A 12848-nucleotide genomic window follows, 5' to 3' on the forward strand; every position below is an offset into this window, starting at 1 on the left:
GCACTGGGATTACAGATGTACCACTCCACACTTCGCTATTTACGTAGTTTCTGGGGAACCTAAACTCCTGCTTGTGTGGCAAGCACCTTCTAAACTGAGCCATCTCCCCAGCCCGCAATGTTTTTAGGCTTTAAACCAAATATTTACCTCAGTGAAATGTCTTTGAGTAGCTAGTGGCACCGGCCCCACAGTCCAACTAATAAAGGGCTGAGACAAGAGGGTTTCAAGTACATGGCCATTCTGACCTATAGCATGAATGAGGCAACTTAACAAGACTGTGCCTCAAAATAAAAAGTGGGGGGAAAGGGGTAGGGCTATAAGTCGGTGGTAGAGTACTTGCCTAGTATTATGAGACCCTAGGTTCAATCCCTAGTACAAAGAGACAACCCCAAAACCTAAACTAAAGCAACATAAAAACAAAATCCCCAAACATATTTGACTAAATTTGTCTTTTGTTGAAGATTAATTTTAACTTGTGTTTGTTCTGTCAGTGTATACACCATATGTGGGGGTACCCAAGGAGTCAGAAGAGGTGTCAGATACCTGGGAGTTGGGGTTACAGGTACGCCTCCCTATGTGGGCACTGGGAACTGAACTCCTGTGCCCTGGAAGAACAGCAAATGCTCTTACTGCTGAGCTGGGCATCCCTACAACTCTCTAAACTTATCTTAAGAATCAGCTTTGCATGGAACTACCAAATACTCAGATTTTTGGTCTGATGTAATTGATGCTATTCTCTCTCTTATTCTTCTAACTTGTCAGATTCTGTTATCATCACCTGTGGGATCAAATAAAACTAACTTGTGCATATATAAATGTAAAAATGTGATTATACACTGCACTACCTATGCAGTCAGCAGGGGATACTTGCATATTTTTTGTGATAAAATATGCATGACATAAAATTTGCACTTTAACCTTTTTTCACATGTACAGTTCTGTGGCACTGAGTCCATCTACATTGTTGAGCATCCCTCACCACTGCCAGTCCCAAAGTGTTCTCATCTTCCCGTCATACCTCCCATCCTCCCCTTCTCCCCTTCCCAGCCCCTATGTTCTGTCTATGAATTTGGCGATTCCCGGAATCTTGTGTAAGATGGATCATAAAACACACCCACCTTTTGTGTCAGGGCTATTGACTCAACACAACACCTTCAAGACTCATGTAAAAAGCAGCACGTGCCGGAATTTCCTTCTAAGGGATGGTGAGAAGGCTCAGTGAGTCAAGGTTCTTACCACCAAGCCTGGCAACCTGAGTCTGATGCCCAGGATACTCTCGGTGAAAGGGGAGAGTTGACTCCAGCAGGTTGTCTCCTGACTTCCACATGTGTGCCATAATACAGGTGTGTGTGTGTACGTATGCAAACACACACACACACACACACACACACACACACACACACACACACACACACACACACACACGAAATAAATAAATGAAAAAAATGTTGAAAACTTCCTTTCTCTATAAACCTGAGTAATGATCCATGTGTACTTCTGAGGCACCCATGTATCTGTGGACACTCTGCTGCGGCTGCCTTTGGCTGTTGTGACTAATGTTTCTGCGAACACGGGTGTGCAGATATCTGCTTTAGTGTTGGCTTTCAGTTCTCTTGGACGTTTATCCAGAAGCAGAATGGCTGGATTGTATGGCAAGTCTATGTTTTGCAGTTGCTGACACACTTTCCCACAGGAGCTACACTGTGTTCAAATCTTGCTATCAGTGCACAGTGTCAAATTTCTCCACCTTACCAACGTGTTCATATTCATATTTTCTCTCCACGTAACAGCCACTGTGATGCATGCGGTGGGCATTATTTCAAAACCCTGTGTTGTTTTCTATTATGTCACGCTCTGGTGCAGTGGTCTCTATCATATGTATTGTAGGGAGGAACATTTCTTACGTTCCAAAAACAATGAACTCATGATTTGGCAACTACTTCAGCTTGTTTTTCTTCCTGGTCCTCTTAAGCAGGCAACCAATTTCAGCACTGCCTATCATTTATTTTGGTCATTGTTCTTTGCTTTTTGTGGCACTTAGCATTTATGGAAAGAACCGAACAGTTCCTATCAGGAAGCATTTCCTTGATGATGGAACCAGAGCCCACATTACTCTGACTAATAGTTCTTGAAACGAGTTAGTGTTAAGAGTGTAAGTTGTCTTTCTTAAAATAACACTGCACAGATCTCTTCTTTCTAGGAAAAGCATGTACCTGGTATTTCCACCTGAAGCAGTGAAAGAAATTTCAGAATGAAAATGGGAATCCAGCATAATGCATCAGTAAACACGATGAAGAAGAAGCGTTTGGCAAGGACCATCTCCCTCTTCACCTGCTTCTGTATTTCAGTCGCTGTTATGGTGCTCTGATGAACACTGTAAAACATGCTTCCGTAGGAGAACACAATGATGATGAACGCTACCAGGTTAATGCCTGTTTAGACCGTGAAGAACATTGTTAGTATATGTTAGCATTCTTTTAGGAAAAAGAGATAAAACATGCCCTAGACCTTACTATTAAAGACCACAGAGCCCATAAAGTGGTACTTATTTATTTATTCACATTGTGACAGGGCCTTACTGGGAAGTTCAAACTAGCCTTCAACTTGACTAGGTAGCCTAGGCTGGACACCAACTTACAGTCCTCCTGTCTCAGATTACAAATGTGTACCAGATCTTCCTGACTTCCAGTTCCAGTTTCATGGTCTCATCCCTATCACTCTTGCAGGCCACTCACAGGTCTGCCTCCATTCCCCAGGGACCCTGCTGAACCTCTGGACCCAGCCTTCCTCCCTCACCCCATCCCATTGTGTCAGCCATCAATGCCTGGAGGCACTCTCTACCTGGGAACATGCTGACCACTGAGAGTCAAGTAGGCAATCTTCACTCTCCTTCCTGTCCTTCAATTCCCATTCCCCAGTCTCATCTTCAGCTCTGCAGCAGACCCTGCAAGGGCCTGTCCTTCCTCTCTGATTCCACTCTCTGGAAACTCCATCAAACCTTGCAGCAGACCCAGCTTTCCTCCCTCTTGCAGACCCTTTCAGTCCCACCTCCCTTTCAGCCTGTTCCCATTTCTTCATGTCAACTCCCAATACCTAGAAATACATTCAACCTGGGACTCCCTGTGACCACACCTGGAAGGGACTCAAAAGCACTCCCTACCAGGTAACCCACAGCCTCCATACTCTCCTAAGACCCAGAGAGGGCAATAGAAACCAAGGACTGGAACACTCACCCATTAAAGACAAGACCTGATATCAACATCTAGAATCATAATCATCCCAAACCTAGGTGCCTGGATGCCAGTAAAAAAACATACACAATCATTAATAGCCAAGACAATATGTTTCCAGCAGAACCCAGTAACCCTACTCCAGTAGTCCCCGAAAAAGCCATATAGCTTCAGCACAAAACAAGGATTTCAAAATAGATGTTATGAATATGCTCAAGTACCTTAAAGAGGGTATGAATAAATTTACTAATGAAGTCTGTGAAAGCATAAGTAAACAATGGAATGAAGTGATGAAAATGGTTCTAGACATGAAAGTAGAAATAGAATCACTAAAGAAAAGTCAACTGAGGGAAAACTGGAAATTAAAAATTTAGGAAGTCAAACAAAAATCTCAGGAGCAAACCTCCCCAACAGAGTACAAGAGATGGAAGAGGAAATTTAGGGCGTTGAAGACAGGGTAAAAGAAATGAATGCCCCAGTCAAAGAAAATATTGAATCTAAAAAATTCAGTCACAGGGGGCTGGAGAGATGGCTCAGAGGTTAAGAGCACTGACTGCTCTTCCAGAGGTCCTGAGTTCAATTCCCAGCAACCACATGGTGGCTCACAACCATCTGTAATGAGATCTGGTGCCCTCCTCTGTATACATAATAAATAAATAAATCTTAAAAAAAAAAAAGAGCAGGGCGGTGGTGGCGACGCCGGGCGGTGGTGGCGCACGCCTTTAATCCCAGCACTCGGGAGGCAGAGGCAGGCGGATCTCTGTGAGTTCGAGGCCAGCCTGGTCTACCAAGTGAGTTCCAGGAGAGGCGCAAAGCTACACAGAGAAACCCTGTCTCGAAAAACCAAAAAAAAAAAAAAAAAAAAAAAAAAAAAAAAAAAAAAAAAAAGAAAAAATTCAGTCACAAAACATCCAGGATATCTGGTCCACTATGAAAAGAGCAAATCTATGAATGATAGGAATAGAGGAAGGAGAAGCAACCTACCTCAAAGGCTCAGAAAATGTCTTCAACAAAATCATAGAAGGAAATTTCCATAGCCTTAAGAAGGAAGGGCCTATCAAGGTACAAGAAGTATACAGAACACCAAATAGACTGGACCAACTGAACCAGAAAAAAAAGTCCCTACTACACATAATCAAAACACTAAGCAGAACAAAGAAAGAATATTAAAAGCTGGGAGGAAGAAAAAAGGCCAAGTAACATATAAAGACAGACTTTTAGAATAACTCCTGATTTCTCTCAGTGGAGACTCTAGAAGCCAGAAGGGCATAGATGGATGTTTTACAAACTCAATAGATGACCACAGATGCCATCTCAGATTATTATACCCAGCAAAAAATTTCTTCATTCAGTGAATGAAGAAAAACACTCCACAATAAAACCAAATTTATTTATCCACAAATTCACCTCTAGAGAAGGCACTAGAAGGAAAAGGTCAACTGAAGAGTTTAACCACTCCTAAGAAAACATAAGGAACAAATGATTCCAGACCAGCAAATCAAAGGAGGGGAAAAAACCCACACCACCACAACAAAATAGCAGGAATGAACAAACACTGCTCATTGACAACTTTCAACATCAATGGTCTCAATTATCCTAATAAAAAGATGCAGACTGGTTGGGGATTTAGCTCAGTGGCAGAGCACTTGCCTAGCAAGCACAAGGCCATGGGTTCAGTTCTGAAAAAAAAAGAAAAAAAGATGCAGACTAACTGGATTAAAAAACAGGATCCATTGTTCTGCTGCATCCAAGAAACATACCTTAACATCAAGGATAGATATCATCTTAAGGTAAAGGATGGAAAAATATATTCCAAGCAAACAGACCCAAGAATCAAGCTGGTATAGCCATTTTTTATATCTGACAAAATAGACTTCAAACCAAAGCTAATCAGAAGAGCTAGAGACGGACATTATATTCTCATCAAAGGGAAAAACCCACCAAGAGGATATTGCCATTCTAAACATCTATGCATAAAAAAGTTCATGAAAGAAATCACTATTACAACTAATATCATGTATTGACCTTTATACAGTGCTAGTGGGTGATATAGGTACCCCACTCTCCCCAACAGATAGGCCATCCAGACAAAAACTAAACAGAGAAATGCTAGGGCTAAATTATGTCATAAATCAAATGGACCTAGCATATATTTACAGAACACTTTACCCAAACACGAAAGAATAATCCTTCTTCTCAGCAGCTCATGAAACTTTCTCCCAAATTGACCACATGCTTAGAAACAAGCAAATCTCAAAAGATGAAAGAAAATAGAAATGACACCCTGCATCCTATCTGACACCACCGATTAAAGCTGGACAAATTCTTGATAGAACAACAAAAATAAGAGAAAACTTACAAACTCATGGAAGCTGAACAACTCACCCCTGAATGAAAAATGGATCCATACAGAAGAAAGAAATTAAAAACTTTCTAGAATTGAATGAAAATAAAAATACAACATATCCAAACCTATGGGACACAATGAAGGCAAATATAAAAGGCAAGTTCATAGCACTAAGTACCTACATAAAAAAATCGGAGAGACCTCATATTATGAACTTTATGGCACACCTGAAAGCCAGAGCAAAAAGAAGAAATCACACCCAAAAGGAGTAGAGGGCAAGATAATCAAACTCAGGGCTGAAATCCATAAAAATAAAAATAACAACAAAAACAATACAAAGAATCAATAAAATGAAGAGGTTTTTTTGTTTGTTCACTTGTTTTTGTTTTTTAGAAAAGGGCCATACCACACTGATCTCTGAGTTCAAGGCCAGTCTGGTCTACAGAGTGAGTTCTAGGACAGCCAGAGCTACACAGAGAAACCCTGTCTTGAATCTGCACCCCTGAAAAAAATATTAAAGAAAGAAAGTTAATAAGGTTGATAAACTCTTAGCCAAATTAACTAAAAGGTGGAGAAAGAAGATTCAAAGTAATGAAATCAGAAACTAAAAGGGAGGCATAAAGCAGACATTGAGGAAATAGAGAATCGTTAACAATACACTTTAAAACCTGTAACTCCACTAAATGGAAAAATCTAAAAGAAATGGATAAATGTCTTGATACATTTCACCTACCAAAATTATATAAAGATTAGAGAAACAATTTAAACAGACCTACAACCCCTAGTGTGATAGAAGTGATAACCAAGTCTCCCAAGCAAAGTAACCTCAGGGCCAGATGGATTCAGCACAGAATTCTACCAAATTTTAAATGAAGAATTAACACGAATACTCCTCAAACTACTCTGCAAAATAGAAACCGAAGGAACATGGCTTAATTTTTCTTACAAGGCCACAGTCACCCATGTACCTAAACCACACAAAGAAAGAGAATTACAGACGAGTTTTCCTTTGGCATAGATGCAAAAATTCTCAAAAATATCTGCAAACTGAATTCAAGAGCATATCAGAAAGATTGTCCACCATGATCAAGTAGGCTTCATTCAGGATATTCAGGAATGGTTCAACATATGTAAATAAATTAATGGAATCTACTATATAAACAGACTGAAAGACAAAGTCTACATGATTACCTCATTAGATACAGAAAAGACCTTTTACAAAATCCAGCACACCTTTAAGGTAAAAGTCCTGGAGAGACTAGGAATACAAGGGACATACCTCAGCATAATAAAGGCAATTTACAGCAAGCCCACAGCCAACATCAGCCTAAATAGAGAGAAACTGAAAGCATTTCCACTACAATCAGGAAGAAGACAGGAACAAGTCCACTCTTCTCTCTCCATACTCATTCAATATAGTACTTGAAGTCTTAGCTAAAACAGTAAAATAACCAAAGGAGATCAAGGGAATACAAATAGGAAAGGAGGAAGTCAAGATGATATGATTGTATACATAAACTAACCGAAGACTCCCATCAGGAATCTTTTGTAGCTGATAAACACTTTCTTTATTTGCAGATGATATGATTGTATACATAAATGAACCAAAGGCTCCATCAGGAATCTTTTGTAGCTGATAAACACTTTCAGTAATGTAGCAGGATACAAACAACTCACAAACATCAGTAGTCTCCCTGTACACAAATGACAAACGAACTGGGAAAGAAATCAGTGGAACAACACCTTTCACAACAGTCTCAAAATAAAATATCTTAGAGTAACTCTAATGAAGCAAGTGAAAGACTTTTATAATAAAAATTTTAAGACATTGAAGAAAGAAATTGAAGATATCAAACAATGTAAAGATTGCACATGCTCATTGACTGGTAGGATTAATATAGTGAAAATGGCCATCCTACCTAAAGAAATCTATAGATTCAATGCAATCCCCATCAAAATTACAACAGTATTCTTCATAGAAATTGAAAGGACTGTTTTCAGCTTCATATGGAAACACAGAAAATCCCAGACACCTAAAACAATCTTGAATGATAAGAGAACTGATGGAGGTATCATCATCCCTGATCTCAAATTGAGATCCTACTTGAGTAATTAATTGAGTAATAGAAATATTACTACAGAGCTATAGTAATAAAAACAGTATAGTGTTGGCATAAAAACAGATATGTAGATCAATGGAATCAAATTTAAGCCCAGACATAATTCTACACACCCATGGATTCCTGATTTTTGACAAAGAAGTCAGAAATACACATTGGAAGAAAGAGAGCATCTTCAACAAATGGTGCTGGCCAAACTGGATGACTGCATGTAGAAGACTTCAAATAGATCTGTATTTATTACCTTGCATAAAACTCAAGTTCAGTGGATCAAAGATCTCAACATAAGGCCAAATATCCTGAATCTGATAGAAGAGAAAGTGGGAAATAGTCTTTGTCATAGGAAGAGACTTTCTGCATAGACACCTTAAACAACAATTAATAAATGGGGCCTCATGAAACTGACAAGCTTCTGTATGGAAAAGGACACCATCATTCAGACAAAGCAGCAGGCCACAGAACAGGAAAAGATTTTGATCAATGACACATCCAATATCTAAAATATATAAAGAACTAAAAAGAAGAAGAAAAAAAAAAACTGGGCCGGGCGGTGGTGGCGCACGCCTTTAATCCCAGCACTCGGGAGGCAGAGGCAGGCGGATCTCTGTGAGTTCGAGGCCAGCCTGGTCTCCAAAGCGAGTTCCAGGAAAGGCGCAAAGCTACACAGAGAAACCCTATCTCGAAAAAAAAAAAAAAAAAAAAAAAAAAAGAAAAAGAAAAAAGAAAAAAAAAACCGGACATCAAGAAAATAACCCAATTAAAAGTGGGGTACAGATCTATAAAGACAATTCTCAAAAGAGGAAACACAAATGGTTCAGAAACATTTAGAGGAATGTTCACCATCCTTAGTCATCAGGGAAATGCAAATCAAAACTCCTTTCGAATTTCATCTTATACCAGTTGGAATAGCCAAGATCAACAAAACAAATGATAACTCATGCTGGCAAGGATGTGGGATAAGAGGAAATTTTATCGACTGCTGGTGGAAGTGCAAACTTGTACAGCCACCATGGATATTGGTATGGCCGTCCCTCAGGATGCTATGAATAGACCTGTCTCAAGATCCAGCTACACCAAAGGACTCTACCACCACAGAGACACTTTCTCAGTCATGTTTAGTGCCACTGTACTTATAAAAGCCAGAAATTGGAAACAGCCTAAATGTCCACCAACAGATGAGTGCATAAAGACCATGTGATACATTTATACAATAGAATATTATGGAGCCATTAAAAAACTTCCACAAGGTCATGAAATCCACAAGTAAATGAATGGAGCTAGAAAAAAAAAATCATTCTGAGTGAGGTATCCCAGACAGAAAGATGAATATGGTATTCACTTATATGGGATGTTAGCTGTTAAGTCCTTGATCAGCAGGCTACAGCCTATATAAGCACAGAGGGTTTCTATAGAGTAAGATACTGGAGGGACGGGGAGAATCTCCCTATGAAGGGGAAGTAGATAGTTACGGATTGACAGGTGTGGGTGGGAAAAAGAATGGGAGGATCCAATGGGGGAGGAGCAGAGAGGAAAGTGGGTAAGGGAGAGAATACATGGAGGGACACCTAAAACTAAGGGCCAGTTGTGGGTCATATGGAAAACCCACTACAGTAGAAGATTTAAAAAATACATACATATTATGAAAGAAATCTAAATGGACTCACCAAAAAATGGGGGAGAGAAAACCCCAACTGGACATCTCTCACTACCAAATGAAACCTCCAGTGCCAAGAATGGGATACATCTAGTTGAGTTGTTGGTCAAAGGAGCTCCATGGAAAGCCGGAACAACCCAGGAGATTGCCAAGGCTCCTGGTGGCTCTCCCTAAACTGATGGGAAGGCCCTGTCACTGAAGACTACACTTACATATCTCCTTGAACACAGAGAAATCATGCTGGTGGTGCCTACCTAGAGCCGTCACCTCCTACTGGCTAGTGCTTGTGGTACCGGAAGTCACTCAGCACACTAGCAGAGGAGAAAGGTAAACACCAATCAAGCTACAAACCTTACGACCTACAATGGTGACCTGCCTGCAAGATACTCCGGGGCAATAGTGGCGCAAACATTACGAGAGTGACCAATAACTATACGATAAGAGGCCAACTCTGTGAGATGGAACCCACGCCCAACACTGCTCGGGTGGCCAAGGACCTGAGACCACACAGGCCAGAGACTTACGGGAAAACCAAATACTGCTATTAAAAAATGTAGCAATCAAACGTCTTCCAATGACATTCTATCATAGTCATAGACCAGCGTCTTGCTCAGCCATCATCAGGGAAGCTGCTTCTTGCAGTAGATGGGAGCAAATACAGAGACTCACAAGTGGACAATGTGCAGAGAGTGAGAGACCTGTGAACACTCAGGTCTAATGCATGTCTCCATCAAATTTATTTCCTTGGGGCACAGGAAACTGTGGAAGTGGAGGTGGGAAGATTGTAATAGCCAGTGGGGATGGAAGACACCCAAGGAAACAAGGCCTTCTAGACACAACAGGGCTGCATACGTATGAACTCACAGAGATTGTGACAGCGTGCATGTACAGGGCCCATACTGGTGTAAGTCAGATGGGGTCCTAGTGCTGAGAGGGGAAGTAGACACAAGCCCCCATCCCTAACCCAGAAGCTAATGATAACCGCTCTCAAAGAAAAAATTAATTTTTTCCAACAAAGTCTCACTGAGGTTACAAACCATACTTAAGGCCAAGCTCCATGTCCAGCAGTAGATGGCCAATACAAAATGAACTTAATGGTATCTTTTGGAGTTTTTATTTTTTATTATTTTATTTTTGTCTCACAATACTTTATCTGGGCTTTTTTATTTTTCATCTTATAGGTCTTTTGCTTATGTATATTATGGTTTCTAGATTTGTGTTTTTATGGGATTTCTCTGTGTGTGAATATGGGTGTCCCTACATCTGTAGGTGATTCTTGTACATTTTACTTTTCTTTCTTTCTCTCTTTCTCTCTTTCTCTCTTTCTCTCTTTCTCTCTTTCTCTCTTTCTCTCTTTCTCTCTTTCTCTCTCTCTTTCTTTCTTTCTTTCTTTCTTTCTTTCTTTCCTTCCTTCCTTCCTTCCTTCCTTCCTTCCTTCCTTCCTTCCTTCCTTCTTTCCTTCCTTCCTTCCTTTCTTTCTTTTTTCTGGTGTGTTTTCAAGACAGGGTTTTCCATTGTATTCTGGCTGTCCTGGAACTCGCTCTGTAGCCTAGGCCTGAACTCAGAGATCCACATGCCTCCTCCTCCTGAGTGCTGGGATTAAAGGCGTGTGTACATTTTCTTTGGCTTTTTTTCCTCTTCACTTATTTCTCCTATTCCGGTTTGTTTTTATTCAGTGTTATTATTATTAGTATTTAATATCTGTTTTCTAAGGAAAGAGCAAGAAAGGGTTGGGGTTTGTGTAGGTAGGGAGGGAAGAGAAGCTGGAGGAAGGATACCAGATCAGAATATATGATATAAAATATCTGTTTTCAATAAAAAATAAAAGATACCACCACCAACAAAAACCCAAATGTATACCTTTATGCCTAACTTTTAATACAGTCTTTTTTTTCTTACGTTTCTGCTTTTCAGAATTACTAGAGTACACAGAAGTCATCAATTCTTCTGACTCAGAGATACTGTTGAAGTAACAGAAAATGACATGTTTAATTTTAATTTAGCATATTAAATAAATTTGACAAGTACATTGGATCATTTGCTCTCTAATATTAATGATATCTTCTCATATTCTAAAAACCTGGTGCTGAAGTTTGAGAATATTTTCATTTTTTTGCTTTAGAATAGTTTCACATATATGCTGAAGCCGAAGTTATGTATGCCTGTACACAGGAATAGAAACAATAGCAAATATCTTTATGTTTATATTATTGGGGTAAGTATGTGAAATATAATCATTTGCTGTCCTTTAAAGAATGCATCAGATTGGAATTTATATGACAAAAATGTCATTTGAGGGAAAAGAATTCTCCTTGAGTATTCTGATTACATTCATCCCTACAGCCACAGGTTAGAAGGACAAAAGTTTATAAACAATAGAAGGCATAAATGAGTTTCCTACTGTGACTGACTCTGGCAAGAGTTGGAATATACAAAGGTTGGCAATGTATGGTTTCTTACCAAGAAAAATCACCACGGAATAAATCTGGGCTCCAGTACTTCCCGAATCTTCTGAATGAAGAGGAAAGCACACTCCATTGGTGCCATAATAGTCTTTAAAAAATTCCTTATTGCTGAGTGGAGCAAAAGCCACTATGAATCCAATAATCCAAATGAAAATCAGAACGGTGATTGTCCTGCCTTTTCGAGGTCTTAAACACCGAAAAGGATACACAATGCAGATGTATTTCTCCAACGTTAGGAATGTTAGAAGTAAAACGGATACTTCTGTGGACAGAATGGCCAAAGACCCAGTCAGCTGACAATGAACACTCTCCATCCATGGCTGTGCGTGTTTGTTGTACTCTCCCCGAAACTTGAGGTCAAAGGCCCCGATCACAAATAAATATACTCCCATCAGGCAGTCAGCACCTACAAGAGTCCAAAGTTTACAGGTTCAGAGAAACACAAAGTATGCTCATCTTCACATGAAACAGTTTAAATGACCCAATTTCTTCTATATTAAGAGGGGACATATTTTATTCTCTTAAGAATTCATAGGTTGGTTATGTAGCTTGGCAGCAGAGTGCTTGCTTAGCATGAATGAAACCCTGGCTTCCACCGCCAGCACAAAGCAAATCCCTCCCTTGCATGAGGACCCACTAATCCAGTCTCTTTGTAACCACAGTCAGGCCGGGTACTGCTCTTGCAGATGACCTGAGTTTGACTCCCAGCACACATGTCAATGAATTTACAGCTACCTGCAACCCAACTCCAGGGAATCAGATGCCTCTGGCCTCCTTGGAAACTCACACATATGCATGAACACACATCCACATACTTAAAAATTAAAATAAAACAGAAAACATTAAAAAGAGGAGACTGTAGTGAATTGTATAACCATCTCTCCGTCTTCCTTACAGTGTCAGTCTGTGAGACTGGAGATTCTCTTTGTTTTGGTCTCACCTAGCCCCATCACTTGGCAGTATAAATCAAACCAAAATAAAATCAAGTCTGTTACGCTGTACATTCAGGGGCTTAGATGAGGGGGACATTAT

At 39.9% G+C, this 12848-nt stretch overlaps 1 protein-coding gene across 3 annotated transcripts in view; it reads right to left on the reverse strand.

The window, feature by feature from the left end:
* The window catches only part of Rxfp1 (relaxin family peptide receptor 1), a 150885-nt gene that overhangs the window by 1327 nt on the left and 136710 nt on the right, over nt 1-12848 (reverse strand). For all 3 annotated transcript variants that reach the window (XM_076574281.1, XM_015999595.3, XM_042279184.2), the window contains 2 exons: nt 11812-12222; nt 2214-2432 (listed from right to left, as the gene is read on the reverse strand). In XM_076574281.1, the coding sequence (XP_076430396.1) occupies nt 2214-2432; nt 11812-12222 (630 nt within the window). The remainder of the gene's footprint in view (nt 1-2213; nt 2433-11811; nt 12223-12848) is intronic.

This window comes from Peromyscus maniculatus, chromosome 6, assembly GCF_049852395.1.
Source record: "Peromyscus maniculatus bairdii isolate BWxNUB_F1_BW_parent chromosome 6, HU_Pman_BW_mat_3.1, whole genome shotgun sequence".
In the NCBI taxonomy this organism is placed as follows: Eukaryota; Metazoa; Chordata; class Mammalia; order Rodentia; family Cricetidae; genus Peromyscus; species Peromyscus maniculatus.